The sequence below is a fragment of the Oreochromis niloticus genome, linkage group LG7, assembly GCF_001858045.2.
Source record: "Oreochromis niloticus isolate F11D_XX linkage group LG7, O_niloticus_UMD_NMBU, whole genome shotgun sequence".
NCBI classification, from domain to species: domain Eukaryota; kingdom Metazoa; phylum Chordata; class Actinopteri; order Cichliformes; family Cichlidae; genus Oreochromis; species Oreochromis niloticus.
In genome coordinates, this window is record NC_031972.2 from 24,830,635 (window position 1) to 24,849,467 (window position 18,833).

General features: G+C 40.3%; 1 protein-coding gene across 1 annotated transcript in view; it reads left to right on the top strand.

The window, feature by feature from the left end:
- bcr (BCR activator of RhoGEF and GTPase) overlaps positions 1 to 18,833 on the top strand; it is a 92,380-nt gene that overhangs the window by 39,848 nt on the left and 33,699 nt on the right. Inside the window, exons 2-3 of the mRNA XM_019361150.2 lie at positions 12,331 to 12,515; positions 18,262 to 18,366. Coding sequence (XP_019216695.1) covers positions 12,331 to 12,515; positions 18,262 to 18,366 — 290 coding nt within the window. The remainder of the gene's footprint in view (positions 1 to 12,330; positions 12,516 to 18,261; positions 18,367 to 18,833) is intronic.

Genomic DNA, 18,833 nt, shown 5'->3' on the forward strand with positions numbered 1-18,833 from the left:
AAAACAAATCTTTCCTCAGATTCCCTTCAGTCTGGGCTTAAACAAAGCAGCATTAACAGGGGGGATTTCTTACACTGAAGCTTGAGGCTTCAGGGTGAAATCAATAGAGTGATGAGCTTTAGAAAATGCTGTGTATGGACAGCAACTTAAAAAATGTCAGTTACAGAGGAGTAGCTGACTTTTTTTTTTTTAGCTTTTTTATATGCTCCTGCTGCAAAAATGTCACACCTGGACACCAGATCTGCTCAGCATTATAGGTGCATATTTCTATTTAAAGACTGTCTGCAGCGCCACATTCAGTGATTTCATTGTTTCATGAAATGAGTGAGGTCCAATAGCTGATAAAGTGCATTGTGAGCTTTCTAGCTGGTGGTTTTATTGATTGGAAAAGTAATATTTTTTTGGTAATTGGTTTTCAGCTTTTTTCCCTCGAGGCCTACGCACAGAAACACACAGTAAAAAAAAGAAAAAGAAAGAAAGAAAAAGAAAAGAAAAACGGGCGACCTTTGTCCCCACTCTCCTACTGCAGTAACCTTTAACCTTTGCCTCCAGCTTCCAGCAACAAATACACAGAAACACCTGTGTTCGCAGTATACATATAGATATGTTGTAATTGTAATTGCTACACTGGTTACGTGGCCCTTTGGATGAGTTGATCAACAAAATTAATGATGTCACTGTTACCCTCAGTACTTTATACTCAGCGCTAATTAGCAAACAGCATGCTCTGACACTGATCTGCAGTGGCTTACATAAAAAGCACAATGTTAACACATTGCTAACAGCTTGTTATCCTTGTGAAATGTTACATGGATGTGTATAATGCACTAAAATTAGCATTTAGCTGAACACACGCACAGCATGTGCGTAAGCGTAACCTCACTGAGCTGCTAGTGTGTTTACTCATGGTTTTTTGCAATTTATTAGTTCAAGCTAAAGTGAAAGAAATCAGCTGACAGGCTACATTTGCTCATCCGATAGACCTGTAAGTTACAGCAGATGTAACTGTACTGGTGCACTTTCAGTAACAGTCAGGCTAAGATCAGTTTTTCTTATGCAAGGCACTTTCTGGTTAATTGTCAACCCCTGTATGGCAGCTTTTCCGCTTCCTCTGCAGCTGCTGTGTGCGAAAGCAGCTTTTATTGAGATTTTATATTAAATGTTTTCATGAAACTATTACTTAATTGATGAAATCTTCACATCTTGGTTTAATGATACAAGCTTAACACCCCTAAGAGACTTTAGAGCATTTTAAACACGCACATTACTTATGGTGGGCCGCAGAGTGATTTTCGGATATCTGTGGAGAGTGCCAACTTTGCTGTAGACAAATTAATGAGGCTGCTCTCCGCCCACATGGAAACACACGCAATCACCACGGTGCTCATGATGCATTAAAGAGATTGTCAGAGAGCTAAGGTCTGCCCTCAAGATTTAACGCTGTGGCGAGATCGCAGGCTGGCTCCTGCAAAGGCCAACTTGGAAAGGAAATGAAAGAAAGCAGACAAACGCACAAATCAAGAGTTTGTGAGGAAAGATAGTATGTAGCGTAAAACCTCAGCTAAAGATTAAGAATATGGACTTGTTATGATAACACATGGAAATACAAATAAATCAGCTCTACCTTAAAATTGCCTCAGTGTCCCCTTTCCCCCTTACCAGCCTAAAGCCAGACCGTCTTTGCCAGTAGAAACCACTTTCTAATGAGCGCCGTCCATATTCCAGAGTGGAGAAAGTAATTTAACATGCTGTATTATTCATCAGAGTCTCTGTGTGATTTTTGCAGCAATTTGAACACTTATTTCCCCCATAACGCTTCGGGGGTCGGAGTAATGAGTCTCTTTCCTAATGACTTTAGCGGTTGACGGGAAAGACACGACAGGCGCTTATGGAATCAAAGGTTTGTCTGGCAGAATTAAGGGTAAGAGCGGTGTGTTCTGAGCGCGCGTCCACCGAGACAGGAGCGCGCTTTGCTCTGAAGTGTTGTGTGATGAAAGGAAGCGGAGGCAGGAAGGAGAAAGAGAATTAGAAAGCTGGCGGGTACAGAGGAGATGTAAAAACCCACAGCACCGAGGGGAAGATGACAAAACTAACAAGACATGACAGACTTTGCGACTGGCCTCCATGATTGGTGGTGCGGTTTTATTTGTGTATGTGATCTCTTGTTGTGATTCTGTTTATTTTTGTGTTTAGGTCATTTCTTTCCGTACACTATATATCTTCAACCCGCCTACTTGTCAACTTGTCTGTCTCTTTTCATCGGCCTGTCTTCTTATCACATAATTTCCTATTGTATTGCTTGTCTCCCTGTTTGTGGCAGTGATGCAGCATCCATCCAAGCACGAGGCTTGTGAAACAAACCATTCATTGAAAGCATCCTGAAGTTAGTCAATATACTGATGGGTACTTTAAAAACAAACAAATAAATACATGACACAGTTCTTTTTTTAGGCAATAAATTGAAAAAATGTGCCGGATGTAGCAAATGTGATGCAATTTAAAAGAAATTAATCATAGAAAATATAAAAAGGCTTAATAAAGCTATAATAAAACATTTTCATCAGTATGATGTCTGTTTTAAAACTATACTGTGTGTTGTGGTGTGTGTTAGTATTCTGGTAATTGTAAACTTCATGAGAAGATTCAGTGGTAAAGTGGTGGTGCCGTGGTTACCGCTGTCAACCACCCTGCCAACCTGAATTGGCTAAGTGGCAAAAAATGGATGGTTGGAGAATATTCAATAGAATATTTCTTCTTCTTTTTTTACTTTCTAGAGCCACTTTAGACACAATTTAAGACATAATAGAGTAAAAAAAACTCTTCTGTCTGACATCTTTTGTTGGAGATTTCACTTTTTACATCGCGCCTGTGCCTGTTTCGTGCTGCGCCATAACACCGAACTATCTGCCGTGCCACAAAATCACAAACCTTACTCCTGTCAGCAGATAAATGTGCACACTGCTCTCAGATTCTGCAAACAGAAGGTTCGAACAGCGGGTGGGTGGAGCTGCTGTGCTCACCGCCTGAACTGTGTGCATGAGATGATCACATTAAGGATATGAGGAGAAGAAAACTGTCTCAAAGTGAGCACTGGGAAAGTCATGTGTTACAAAATGACGTGTAAACAAAAATCAGTAACAAAGATAATGTAAGTGCTGGCTTACATTTATTCTACTTTAAAACTGTGGTGTTGTGGATGATTAGAGTCTCCTTAAGAAGTAATATGTCTTATTTAAGCTTTTTACTGCTTGGGTCTGGTTTTCTCATTCTTGTTGTAGTGCATGGTGTCATCATTCCAAGGGCCAAAGAACTCTCTAAGGCCGTCAAGAAAAAAAATTGTGCGTGCCTATGAGTCTGGGAATGAATTTAAAAAGATTTTTTTTATTATAAATCATTATCTGTAAGTGACGTAGCTTTCAAGGTTAGTCCTGAACTAGCTACTCCAGCAGGGGCCCAGTTTGCCCAAGAAACAAATGGTCTTGGACCTCAGGAGTAATGTCTTCTGGGGAGACAGAGACAGAGCTGCTTTGCTGCAGGAACAGCAGACAGCTTTTTAGAAGCAGGAACTACCGACTGTGAAGCATGAAACGTTTTGAGCTGCTTTGCTGCCTCAGGGATGGGTCAGCTTTCAGGTATTGATTTAAAAAAACAAACAACAGATTTTAAAATGCCTTATGATTTGTTAAATGGTTAGTCAACAAAAAGGCCCACCTGTTGGTATCACGATGTACCGTGTGGCAGTGTTAACAAACAAGGTTCAGTAATACGCACACGAAAAGGGCCAGAAAAACAAAATACTAGGAAACACGGTATTAAGATAAACGGAGCAAGGGAGCACAGCAAAGTGACAGCATGACAAAGGGCAAGGTCAGGCTCAGATAACAAATGTACAAAGTAATGAGGCTAGGGGAAAACTGGTGGGAAACGCAGCAGGAACAAATCAGGGGTAAGGAGACAAGTTAGACTCAATGGAAGGCACGCGAGAAAAGAGGCTATCAAAATAAAACAGGAATTAAATAACTTGGGCCATCTTACACCAACAGAGAATGCAGAGATAAACTGAAACTCCAAGAAGTAAAAAATAAGGAGTCACTACAAAACCCGAAATACAAAAGAACTAAAATTGGGCTCGAAGGCATGATAACAAACGAAAAGACCCAGAAGCCTCTAAACTGAGGACTCAAAACATCAAAACTGAGATTATAACCTAAAAAGCCAAAAACAAACTTTGGGTAGGAGACTAAGTACGACAGCTTGGACTTCAAAAAGTCAGTATCGTGCAACTGAATAATTTTTGCATTGAAGAATCATCAAAATGTTACAGTATTAGACAGCCGGTGGTCCCCGAGGAACACTAATGAGTACATGACAGTAACTGTTCATTTTCATTGTGGAAGGTAATCATGGTGGAAGGTGATCTTTAGTGGCTTTTAACCACTAAGGATCAAACCCCTGCTTCTCAAAATAGCCTCATTTTCTATGGAGTTTGCCAGCAGTCATTCATTGAACAAGGGAAATCCTCATGTTTCCTGTTTTATTACTCAGGTTGCTGTTTTGCATAAGGTGTCTGTGATGCAGCTTGAAGGATTTCTGCAGGGTTTTTTTTCTTTTTTTTTTCTAATTTTGTAAAAAGTGACAGAATCCACTCCCAAATTTTGGGGCCTCTTCCCTAAATCACGCTTCATCTCTTGACCAAGCTTCATAAAATTCCGCTTGCTCATCGTGTGTAATCCCACAGACAAACAAACAGGCAAACAGCAGGGAAACCGTACCTCCGTGGAGGCAGCGGACTAACTGGTGAATGATAGCAATCTGGCATTTCGTCTCTGTGGCAGGGATTTGGAAAAACATTTGCATCTGTTTCCATGCGTAGTTTAGGAAAATACACAAACCACATAGCACAAACTGTAGCATTGTGAAGCCGCTCAGCACACAAGGCCCCGCTTCATGCAGACATACTGTATATACAGATATCTTTGTTCCTCTACTCATCTTCTGGTATCCCTTCATCCAGTGGTGTGATGTCAGGCCCCACTTTTCCTCTGTAAACATTTTTTTGCATCACAATTTTGTCTTTTATCCCTCTGTTCTGAAACAAAGGGATGATTACATCACTGCAGGCGGTGCTGTTAGTTTTTTAAAGGAGCTGTGTCTCTGGCTTGGCAATAGCACCAGTTTTATAACTGGAACCGGCTGCTGCTGCTGCTGGGTGGTTTCCACAGAGATTATCAATGGTGAGTCAAAAAGATTACCTCCAGCAAGCAAACTGGTTTGTTATGATTTCTTGACTAGAATATGTTAATACTGCCAGGAAGCAGCAAACAAGAAATTCACCAGCGGATATGCTTCAGGCGGCCGTGATTGCTGGTTCATTTGGGGAAATTATCTTGATAAGAAATTGAAAAAAAAAAATTGAATAAAAGGGGAAAGTCATGTCTTTATACTTGGCAATCTGAAATACAAAAATAAATGAATCATAAAACGAGTTTCCTGGGACACATTGTCTCCACGGGGATGAATTCTGTAGCCAAATATTGTGTCTACTTTGGTTTTTACATGGCAGCTGAGACAGTCGTCTCTTTTTTCAGCAGTTCTTTTAGATGTGTGCAAAGTGCTCACTGTCCCGCGTCTCCAGAGTAGCTAAAAGGAACCGAACATCCCGGTTTTTGTCTGAATTGGAGATATTCAGGAGTAGAATCCAGCTGTGTGCAATTTATGACACTAAAGTCTCTCCTCTAATGATGAGATACTGGCATTTATCAAATTAACTCCCGTCAAGCGGCTGTGCAGTTGTGGGAGGATCACGGTAGAAACGCTGTGTTCAAGTTCATTTGACGGCATGTCTGTCCCCTCCGGCTCTGCTGTAACCGAGGCTTCACTTAATTTCCACAGCTTGCCACTTTCACTCGTCCCCCCCCCCCCCCCCCCCCCCTCACTTCTGTGCTAAATTGTCTCTAAATTGGATATTAAGGGGATGGAAGAACTCAGGGGAAGGGTTGCCCTCCACATTTATTTTCCTCCCTTTTAATATTCTTCTATTCAATATTACATATACACTGTATACATATTTGACTGTAATGACAATTGCAGCATTATCCAAGAGACAGGGATGCATCTTATTTATCTCCAGTATCCAGACTTGGGCTATTCAATAAGCTTAGTCCTCCCAAATCCACTCTGCCCTACTAGCGCTCTGTATATGAATCACATTTGGATTGGGGAGCTTTGGGTGGGGGCATGAGACACACCCTTCGACCTTTGATTGCATTCTCCGCTTTGATCAAATAGCTGGGTAAAGAAAGGCTCTGAGTGTTGTAGTGTAACATTAGCATCCTGTGGGGCCGGGTGGAGCTTAAAGGTGTGTGTGTGTGTGTGTGTTGAGCCAGAGGTGGAGGTATAATGGTAGTGATAGGATGACAGACCTCGTCCCCAGGTCCAATAAAGGCGACAGCAGCCTGTGCAGATTTAGAACTGCCTTCCTGAGTGAAAAGCGCGATGGGGGATGGAAAGGCAGCTCACTATCGAGGATATCTTATGCCTCCTCTGAGAGTCCCTCCCTTTCTCTCTTTAATTTCATGGCTCTCAGAGTGCTGTATTGTCTCTACCCCCTGTCTTGATCTTTTTTTAAAATCTCCTTTCTTTTTGTGTAATTTTTAGACCTATTTTTGCCTTAACAGTGGTTTTGGTTTTTTTTTCTTTGTTTTCTTTACTCTCGCCCCTCCTTTGCAGGGCTTTAGGCAACAAATGTTTCCTTTGTCTGTCAGCCACAGCTCTCTTTATTACTCAGACAAGCCTTTTAATTCCTTGTATGTGTGAGACTGACTGGGGCAAATAAATGGCTAGCTTGTGTTTGTGCTCTGACAGTATGACTAAATGTTGTATACAGTACAATATAGCTGAGACTCAGTTAATGATAGTGCAGAAAGAAGTAACACTGAGATGTGTAGAATAAACTAAGCACACCCTCTGTCAAGTGTAAGGTTTTAGCTGTCTATGTAACTAAGTACACCCCATGATTCAGTAGCTTAGTATTTACCACTTTGAGCAGCAATACCTTTTGGACGTGCTTTAGCTTTTTGGGAAATGGGCTCATATTTGACTCTAATATACTTTGGTATACAGAGGAGTTCATGCTTGACTCAATGAGTGCAAGTGCCCAGGTTCTGTGGCTGCAGGAAAAGCCCAAATCAACACCCCTCCAGCACTGTGCATGGCAGTTGGAGGGAGATGTTTGTGCTGATATGTTGTGTGTGGTATGAACCATACATGGGGCTCTGCATTATGGCCAAACATCTCCACTTCGGTGTCGTCTGTCAAAAGGAAGTTGTTCCAAAGTCACGTGGTTTGTTCATATGCATGTTTGCAAACCTAAGCAGTGCTGTCATGTTTTTGTTTTGTTTTTTAAGAGAGAAGACGCCTTTGCCTCGGCAACCTTTCCAAACCAGCCATACTTGTTCAGTCTTTTTCTAATGTTGCTGTCATGAAGTTTAAAATTTAACATGGTAACCAAGGCCTGTAGAGTCTGAGATGTAGCTCTTGGGTTTTTGCGGTTTTTCTGCAGATTGCATAATCTGAGGAGAATTGGTTAGGACAGTTGCTACTGCAAAGATTTAGCTGTCTTGGTAATATTTTCCATTGTTAATAATTTCCCTTACTTGTTTAGAAATGGTCTTATCACCCTTCTTATATTGATGGACAGCAACAATTGCGTCTTTAAAATCATTCTGTCTGTCTTCCATTATGTTAACACACATCAGACCAGCAAACTACAAAAACTTCTGCTACAAAGCTGTATATTAAATCAGCTTAGCATAAAGGCTGTAAGCAGGAAGTAATGGCTATCATGAACCTGTGGGTCCTCTCTGAAGACATTTAATCAGCACATTTATTTTGTTAAATATTCAGGAGTCCAGAATATACCGGACTGCTGAGGATCACCTACTGTATATAGTGAATTTTGCAGAGAAAGAAAAGACTGCTATTCTTTTTCTTGCTTCTGATTAATTGTTTTTTTTAAAAATGCAGTTTGTTCCAAATTTAACAAATATGAGTGACCAGAGGTTTTCAAGGCTGTTCGGAGGTATTTTTCATTTTCCAGCCTAAAAATATCAGTGAAAGGCAGGTTTTGTCTTAACAACACCTACTACTTCCTGCAGTAGGAAAAGCTAGGTTTAGTCTAAATAAGTATTGAGTAAGTTCAACTGCAGGTGCATTTTTTAATCAAAGGATTACTGAATCTTTTAAAATTAGTGAGAAATAATAACGACTTTTGCTTCCTTATGCCATTTAGGATTTTCACAGAATTAAAGCTGGATGCATGATCCAAAAACAAAACAAAAAAGAATCCATCATATACACCACACAGGAGCTTTATCGATTTAATAGCTGTGAACAGCTCCCATATACAGTATTCTGTTATACAGCACGTCGCATCAACAGATATATCACATGACACCCTCATACCCCTGCCTGTGATGTTGTTTTGGAAAGGCCGCTGTGTTCCCATGGCAGCCTAGCACCAGCTATTCCCAGTACGATTGTAGTTTTCCACCTGCAGCAGGAAAAAGACCTGTTCCCCTCCCAAACACTGTTTCCATGTAAACATTTTGCAGGAATGTGTGTTCATGTCAGCATGTGTGTGCGTTCCATTTCTGTGGTTCACAGCTGAAGTTTGGTTGTTCTGTTGTGCCTAAAGCTCCAGGTAGAAATCAATGGACTGTTTTTTGGCAATAAATATATAGAAGGCAGGTTGTGTGTGTGTGTGTGTGTGTGTGCGTGTTTGTGCTCTTTAAGCATCGGTGCTCTCTGTCGTATTTTCAGTATTACTTCTGTCCCGTTGGGGATGATTACAAGAGAGGAGGGGAAAGTGTAGGAGCTCAGAGCAAGAAGACGAGGGTGCTAATCTGTGAGCAGCATTAGGATGAAGAGGGTAGCTGTGGGGACTGCACAAAAACAACAAAAAAAACCCCACTAGCTATCAGTTCACAAAAACACAAGACAAAAAAAAAACAAAGTGTGAGAGATGCAGCCAAACGGAAAGTGACTCAAGGCAATGTTAGAAGCAGCGTCTTGGCTAAGATCAGGTCAGACGTGGGCAAAGAGAAGTAGTGTTTGAATACCACAGGCTATAGTGTCCCATTAACAGACTTGTAAAAACACAGTCCCTCCCCCAGTGGAAACTGCAGCTCATCCACATAAACACACATGTGCAGATTGCCATTAAATATGATAAAGTGTTAAGATTGTTCAAAGGTCCAGGAACGTTAGAGTAGGCGAGCCTGAGAGTAGGCTAGTAATTGTCTAATAAATCAAATGTGTTAGTAGTTTTTTTCACTATATTATTAATCTTACACCTTTTTAAAAAGACAATTGCACATGTTCTGGATTGTCTTGGTATATTTGTAAAAACATTAGTTTAAAAAAACAGAGCTATTTAGTTTTTGTCAGCACTTTTTTAAAACTCTTCATGTTGTATTTAGCGGTGAGTCGAACAAAATTCAACTGCGGATACAAATTTTAAATTACGTGTGGGTGACGTATGCTGAACGTGAGACATGAATCAAATACACACTGAGAAAGTAACATCGCATTAACAAGGATACAAATGAACATAATATATACATAGAAAAATTAAAAGAATTGAGATTTATGGCATGTTTCATCTATATATATAGTTTTAAATGTATAGATGTTAAATAACTTGAGTAGTTTCTTACTCATTATTGTATCTTATTTTAAAAAGAGCGATCATGCCCTCCTAGCAAATTTAATTATTTATCTAAGAGGCTCTGCAGCAAATATCGCCTCTATACCTCCTGTCTTTGACTGACTTTAAACACAGTGCTGTACTTACAGTGGTTGCACGACATTTTAAAATTCATGCTCACACCGAACTTGGAAAATCTCGATTTAAATACATCGGTGCCTGTAAATGGAACAGGCTACAAAAAAAAACCATGAAGCGGCATTCTCTGATTTCCCTTTTCATTTTTTAAGGTTGTATCTGTTCATCAGCAACTACTCTATCACACGTTTTTCTCAATTTGTAATTTGAGACTGTATACTTTTGACATTTTTGTGGATTAAAAAAAACAACTCAAAACAAATTTAAACCTGTGCACCAATTCTTGATTTTTTTTTTTAATCATTAAAGATGTATGCTGGCCTTCTGTCTAGTCAGAGTCAGAGTTACAGTGAGTCATACGCTTCCATATAGCTTTATTTGATCTAAATTGTACATTTTATTGTTTATGACCGTGGTCTGTGTCTGTGCTCCTTTTCTAACCAGGAAGTGGTTGGAAGCCTGAAAGTTTTGTTTGGATGCTCAGCTGCCCTCGGGGCTGTGTGTGGGTGCTAAAGGCATTCGCATGAATAGACACACTCCGCATTCTTCTAGTAAAAGCATTAACCCAAAGCGAGGTATCAAAAACAGAAAACTCTCACAGTTCTGCAAGTGTTCTGTAAGAACCAGCTGGAGGAATGATTTTGTGTTAATGTCAGCTTGTGATGTTAGGCCTCCTAACAGAGGTGGGGTTAGAAAAAGCACAGAAGAAGGCACGGCAGGATGGTACTCACTCATTTCCCACTCGGTGTTTTCATATCCACACCCTGTATTTTTAGACAAACAATGAATCAGTTCTAAAAACATGCTTTTATGAAGGTTTTTACTGTGCAAAGCTGTCCGAAAAGATAAAGGACTCTAACAAGTTGTCGTAATTGTGAACAGCGCAGCATTTTTAGCTGGAGTCGGTGGAAGTTAAGAAATACAGTATTTCCAACAAGATACATGCAAGTGCTGCAAAAATAACAGCCACAGTGTATTTAAAAGCTGTATATGAATGAAAAATGCTTATTACTCTACTAGGTTTGGTTTTCTGAAGGATTTGGCATTTGGGGGCGAAGAAACTATTTTCACCAGACACAAACACAAAACCTTTATGCTGGTCTTTGCCTGGCTCGGTGCCACTGGACAAAGCAGGCCCAGTGGGCAGTGCTAACCCACAAGCAGCAGCGAGTACTTGGAGCAAACGGTGGGTGGGCTGAAGGTCATACGGGCTATGGACACGCTGCCATTGTTCACTGCCCTGTGTGCTGGTGTGAGATTCACAGAATGCAATGAAAAGAGAGAGTAGGTGCATTGGAGATATCAGACAGTAAATACTCGATCAGATGTTAGCTTGAACGCGTTTTAAAGCGATTTAACTGATATGACTGAGGGATATGTGTGCGTGTTTGTGACACTGCACAGTGGAGCAGCATGTTTTTAGTGTGAGTCAGCACTGTGTGAGGAGGCACAGCTAGCTCTGTGAGAAGTGCGGCTCTGTTGAATGTACAGTAGGAGTGGGAGGAGATGAGTAAAAAAGCTCTTCTGTGACACTCAGGAGATGCATGATGTCTTCCCTTCAGCTGTTGCACACCACATTCCCCCGAACCGCTGACTGTACCTCTTCGTCCTGGAAGAACTCTGATAAATGGAATCTACAGCCTGAACTGCGCATGTATTTTCTCACTTAGAGACTTTATAAAATGGGTCAGTTTGTTTGCATCCAACATTCTGACCTTTGTTTCTTGTTAATTCTGCCTCTCCCACTCCTCTTTGCAAAGGCCAACACTCATGATCACAGGGAAAAGCACTTTGTGGCAGAGGCATTTATTCCTGCAGAGTGATAGCACCCACTGTAGAAGCAGGTCAAGGGGAAGTTATTAAAATTTCCCTCGAGATGCTGCGCTCGGTGTTCAAATTATTTGCACCTTGACCCAATTTATAGTTGGCCTTTTCAAGTGTTTTCTCTCCAAGCTTTATGTTTTTGTGCGAATGTATGTGAAGATGGGGGAATTCATTTTGTCTGCCCCACTTTCCAGAATTGCATTAATTAGTATTGGGAATGAACTATGGAAAATTTGGCAACCTTCTGTGAGCATGAAGCCAATCAGCAAGTGTAATGCATGACCCTGCCAGGCATGTCTAGCGACCTTTGCCGTGATACTTGAGTACCAAGCAGAACACTTATTCATAGGAAGTATGAATTTAGTGATTATAAGAGCAAAAAAGATGTCTTTAAAAGATGGCTTGAATTGGGTTTAAAGGGAAGAGGCTGTTAACTGTACATTTTATTTAACTGTTGTTTCAGCAGTCACAACTGTCAGTGGCATGCTTAAGTACAGCAGTCAGACATCATTTAATCTGCGGTTTATTAGTAATCCAGTAATCAGTCGGCTTAAAGTACATTACAAGGAACTGCAGCACAGAAATTAAAAATATCTCAAATCACAAAAATCTCAAGAAAATTCAACAACACTAAATTAAAGTTTGAATTTCTCCCATCACAGATGGTCACTTCACCGGGACCCCTCCCACATATGGTTACGACGCAGACCGAGCAGAGGAGCAGCGAAGGCACCACGACATCCTGCCGTACATCGATGACTCGCCGTCGTCATCTCCTCACCTCAGCTCCAAGAGCCGTAGCAGCCGGGACACTCTGTCCTCTGGATCGCTGGAGTCCTCCAAATCGGTCAGTATGACATCTCGGCGTTTCCTGTTGTTGACAAAGCAGACTTTGATGCTCACATCTAATCCAAATGAGCTAAGCTTTCTCACATCTCCTCAAGTGATTCAGCAACTTAGCTGCAGACATAGAGTAAAAACAAATCTCGCTGGTAAACTGTGCCCATTCTTGCATAATTTTATCCCATTGCAGAGCAGGAATTGGGCTAATCTATTCTTAGAACAATCCCATTCTGTCTAAAAGTCTTCAATTGAGAAACCATATCTGCTGTTTAAAGGAGATTGATAAGGGACATATCTCCTGCCTCATAGCTCCTGAAGCAGTCATCCAGTAAAGAAACCCATCCGCCTTAAGAGTCGGGGGGGTTTTCGTCTAGGGTATTAGGCAGAATTACCTATCACCTCAATCACCACATCGCTGCCTTCATCCTCTTACGTGACCTCCTTCCTCGTCTGCAGAGAAAACCAGTGATCTGTGACGTCTGCTCTTCAAAGGTTATAAGGGAGAGGATACATGCGTGCGCACACACACAGGGACACAGACTCACAACCTTTTTTTCTTGTCATCTGTATTTATTCTATGTGTTATTTATATATGTTCTATGATGCAGTTTTCAATGGAAGCAAAGGATTTTGTGTACCAAAGGGCTAGTATATACCAGATAAACATGTTGTATCCATAGGTTCAGTTACAATAGAGGGGGTATCTTGGGAGAATATAATAAGCTAATGCTGCCTCTACCCCCTCTGCCCTTGGAGGAAGTAATTGCATCAGTGGTCATGAAGCTGTATCAGTTACTCTGCCCCCTTCAATCTTTGCTCACTGTCTGTACTGGTGTGCAAGCGACTGTCAGACTGATTGATGGCTTGAAAATGTCAATAAACGATGTGCCCCTTGACTGCACCGACCTTTGACCTGTGAGGTTTAGCGCCCGGTGGTTTTAATTTGCGCACACATACTTAGCTTGCATTTGGACACACACAATCCTTCTGTTTGTTTGGAAGAAAGAAATTCAACACTATATGCTTAGAGCCTGTAGATGCATCGTCTGATGGTTGGATAAATACGTTACGCACTGTGGCAAATATCCATCAACAAATTCCCCACAGGCTTACAATCAATGTCCTCAAAATGGAGTTACCATCATCCTTGATTTGCCCTTGAACAATCTGTCTTCGAACGTCACCCCACTCTGCTTTTCTAATTGATGAGTCAGAGTCCAGGCAAGCTCTGATTGGCTCAGGGGGAACTGATGGTTTAGTGATGTCACTGTCATGACTCATCACTTTCAGTAATTCTGTTGATTTAATTTAAGAGTGCTCTGAGCTCTTGTTCTCTCACAATCTGGCTCTGCCCAGCACTTGAAAGGGAAAAGAGGGTCACTGATCAGAAGTTTGCTGAAAGTTCAATAATATCCTTAAACTGTTTTACCGAAAACACTGACCACGTGTGCTACCTGTGTTTCTGCATGATCATAGTGTACTGTATGACATCTACAGAGTGAACCTACAGAGTTCACTCTGTTCAATTCCCCATTAACTTTGTGGTAATGACGGATTATTATGTCTGTATTTAAAAGGAGAAATTTCAAGAGACTTATGCTGCAGTCACACTAGATAAAACAGTTTGGAGATTGCAGCATGACCAAAATTATTGTGACCACGTAGAATGTACTTGCAGTCCTGTTGCTCGAGACCAAGACTGCGACCTTTTGCAGTCAGCTGCCATCTTTAAAGTAGCTTTACTGCTTCATGATGGTGATAAAATGGCCAGTCTGTGATTGAATGGGGTCAAACTGGCAACTAACTGTCAATTAACTGTGATAAATCTGCACAAATCATAAATCAGTTCCTGGCTGCATACAAAGAAACGCACATTAACTACTTACATTCAGATTCCAGCCACGACCTCATAGATTTGACTGCAAAATGACACAGGAACTTTCCAACCTTGCTTTTCTATAAAATATTTGGCTGGCGAGTCACCTGATCGCTGAAAATGAGTCGTGCTCACTGGATCAGACTGACTCAAATTGATTGCAACAAGTTGGGGAATAAATGCCAGTCTAAGTCTGACTATTTGTAGACAGGGTGCTTCCCACCAGCTCTATGCAGTCATCTTTTCATTGAAAATGAGTCACCCAGAGGTTGTGGGTGATAGACACTCAACCTCTGGATGGCCAATTAGTCTTACAGTTAGATGCTGACAGGGAAAAAAAATTTTTTCCTAGTTGTAAGGAAGTTTCCATATTTTTACTGTAGTGCGACTGAGCCACATAGACTTCCAGCTGGAGTCATAGTCCTGTGTTTGTTTTCAAAGCCCTCAGGCTACAGTTATCCAGGGAAGCCGTCGGTCGTGCACAATAATGACTTGGGTCTTCTTCACAACAGGGGCAAGGCTCAGTGACTGACACCAGCGCAAACATGAACAAGAGTAGCTCCGTTAACCACATATTTCTATTCAAGTGGCGCTACACAGCGTCAGCACATACGCGTGGGTCTGGTGAGCAATGTGTAGCACCTCCAGAGTATCATGCTGGGGCCTGCTGCCAGATTTAAAGTGAAGATGTTGCAGGTAATTGCTTGTGCTTTGACCCCCCGTGGATCATCCTAGTTCATGAACCTCTGTATATTAAAACAACTAACTGCTCTCTCTTATGGCCCACACTTGAGGTGTGCAGTAAGCTTTATTTTCTGTAAAATCAGCAGAAATACTCTAAATGAGCAGCATGTGCACCATCAGTGTGTGTCTTATCTGACTGAAGACCTACCAATCGTGTTAGGCTTTTCAAAAAGCGAGGAGCAGAACAGGATGCTACACAGAATAGAAAATGAAAATTGAAAAGGGTTAATAAAATGTGGGGTTGTTGTTATTGCAGTCACTGTTGCCACATCTGTGAGTCCGCAAATAAAAAGAAACATGTTGCTGATTTCTGTGTATCTCTTATGACTGTTATACAACTGTAAACAAACCCAGTGTACATCAGAATTCTTAAAAACATGCCAGGCTGAACTCCAGCTAAGCGGTGCTGGGGCTGAAGAGGTTTAAGTGTAGATTTAAGTGTCAAATATTATTTTTATTGCCTCTTATGCACACTGCACCTAAATGTACCCGGAGCAGGGAGAATATGTTTTATTTTTTTTACTTATTTCATAACCAAACATGCACACAGACACTTCTTTAGTCTGAACCTAGAGATTAGCTCATTAGTTGGCACAATGAATAAAAGATGATTCATTTGCAGATGTGTTCCTTCAGGAGTCTGGGGTGTGAGATGATAAATAAACACTGTCTCTTCATTCTTCCCGCCGGTAGTTCAGTGAAAGGCTGAGCTGCTGGGTGTTAAAGTTCTCTTCCTGTGATTTTTTTTTTTTTTTTTTTTTAGAAATGTAATGATGATGTTTCAAATGTTTCAGTCTATTTACCAACAGATGTATTTGAGAGTGATGCTACTTAACAAATGCCAGTACTTGTCGCATAGCAGGACTTTTCACAAGTGCACAAATATTCTGGTGTCTCAGTCGCCACCCTAGATTTTGCCATGAAAAAAAAAAAAAGGGGTTATTTTTGCCATTTGGGTTATTATCTCAAAATTTCCAGTTAGGTGTCTCAGAATTTTGACCTACTAACTCTAAATTCTGAGAATATAACTCGAACCTGGAAATTTAGAGTTGTTATGTTGAAAGTTTTTATAATAACCTGGAAATTTTAACTGAAAAATGATAAGTATAAATCATAAATGCACATCTGATCTTACGATGCACGTTTGTTTGTAAAGACAAACATTTACCTCTTTTGACTGTGTTAGTATCTACACATAATATACTTCATTATCGGCTTTTTTGGGAACCTAATGTTATTAGATTCAGTCCAGATACCTAGAAGGCTCCGTGTGATGCATATTACATGACTACCACAGAAATGATACGGTGAGAAACGGTGTAGTATACTGTGCAGTAGAGACTGTGTACAAAAAAAACCAGTTGGATGAAGATCCAATATTTTATGGAGCAAATGAGAAATCGGGATAATAGCAGAATATTGAATTATAGAAATCCTTGAGTTGCATCTTAGGATCTAGTTTTTGCCTCATTCCAATAATAACTTGTACATTATCATTATTATTATTATTACTATTATTATTATTATTATTATTATGCAGAAATTCCAGCAGAGAGTAAAATAGTGTATTCAAAACCTGGACAGCCATGTCTTTTTTTACCATCCAATTACATTGCATTACACTCCCTGGTCTACCCAGCACAATTTTCTTTTTGCTCTCAGTAAATAGATCTACAAAATATTAAATATATTACACAAGGAAGAGCAAAGACTATACATATATCTTCATACCTGCCCAAAGGACCGGTTGTTAATAGTTCTGTTTAATCATTTTTTTTTGTCCATTCAGTCAATTTGCTGATGTAAAATAAACGTGAAGAGTTGAGAATGTGTTTGTAGCAGGCTACTGAATCAAACTGACGACATAACAAAGCATATTGAGCCCGGCAGAAACCATGGGCGTAATGGACTCCTGTGTAATGGAGTCCATAAAAAATCCTGGAGCATTTCATAATCTTCTGGCTTGTAACAGTCCCCTGAGATCTGTGTAAGCATCTGCTTATGCAGTGGCCATGGAAACAGGTTTCAGACCCATTTACCCCTTCATTTAAATAAATGCATGTACGCCCACACACATCCAAGTAGTCATGTATGCATGTAAAAGCAGTTCACACGAGCATCATGCATCGTGCACAGGCACACATAAGCACTCCTTACAAGCATTTATATAATTTTCAAAATAACTGTATTTAGTAACAAATCAATATAAACCAAAAACAGCTTTTATGAATATCATATTTAATATTGTGCTTCAGGGTTTATGCCAGACTTTGTTGTTTTTTTTATTAGCCTACTGTTAAGGTAGTTACAGGTAAAAACAGCAAGAAAAAATGATTAAAGAAGAGCAATAAAAGGAAGATGTTATTACTTAATGCAATTTCACCTGTTCAGCTGATATTCATCCACTTATTTCCACTAATTATGGTCATCATTCATGCTGTATCCAAATGCATTTAATGATGATTCAGGGCTGTTTCACTGGTTTAATCCCAAGCTCATGCAGTCACAAGTACCAGGAAAGAGGTTTGTGTGTCTCAGTGTAAAGATGTGTAGTTTAAAAACAAAAAACCTAATGTATGCATGCATCTGTCTACATCTGGCTTTGTCAATTATTTTTCTGCATCTTCTCACATGCTTTTGCCTCTCCCATAACACACAAACACACTCATACATACACATATTTATACCGCAGCCGTTTTTTTTCCTGTCCTTGGTGACCCTGCCCGTTTGAGTTATTTCAGATTTGGTGGTTAATCAAGGCAACCTGGGGAGTTTATCTTTTATTTTTTAATATCTATGCCCTTCAGTGAGCTTTGACTCAGCTGAAGGGAATGGAGAGGCAACCAGGGATGATTTCCGGAAGGTGCATTTAATACTGTTTAATTTCCTAGACTCAGGCGTACAGAAGCAGCATGAAAGGTCCTTTACCAAATATATACATATAAATAATAGGCTGTTATATTTTGATGTTATTACATAGTCACAAAAGAAGCAAAGGGCTTGCAGTGTGAAAATAGTTCCTAAAATATTTTAAATAAGCAAAAAAATAAGTTAGGCTAAGCAAACTGTTGTACATCACATTGCATTGCTGGGTGTTCTTGAAACTTTATTCTCTGTGTGTTTATTACAGACCGAGTGTGACCTAGAAAAAGGTTTGGAGATGAGGAAGTGGGTCCTGTCTGGGATCTTGGCCACCGAGGAAACATATCTCAGTCATCTGGAGGCACTGCTTCTGGTGAGAACACACATCACTTTTAATGTCCCCATAATGTCCAGTATTATAATCAATCTACCAACTGCTCAGGAAATATGAGTGTTTACAATGGAAATGATTGGTTTTTGAGTATGAGAGTGAAAGCTTTAGATATACAGTAGCTTTTCAAAGGTTTAATAGGTTGTTTAGAAATACTATTTGTCCCTTCGCTGGTCCTTTGAAGGGGCAGCTAACGTCCCCCTAACTTATAGATGCTTAAACTATACTCTCACTGGCAACTTTATTAGGTACACCAAGTTAGTATTAGTAGTAGATTGGACCCTTTATTGCCTTCCAAACTGACTTAATTCTTTGTGGTAAGGACTTAACAAGGATACATTCTTTTGGTCCATATTGACATGACAGCATTTGTCAGCTGCTCATCAATCTTCTGTCCACCACATCGCAAAGGTGCTCTATTGGATTGAGATCTGGTGACTGTCGAGGCC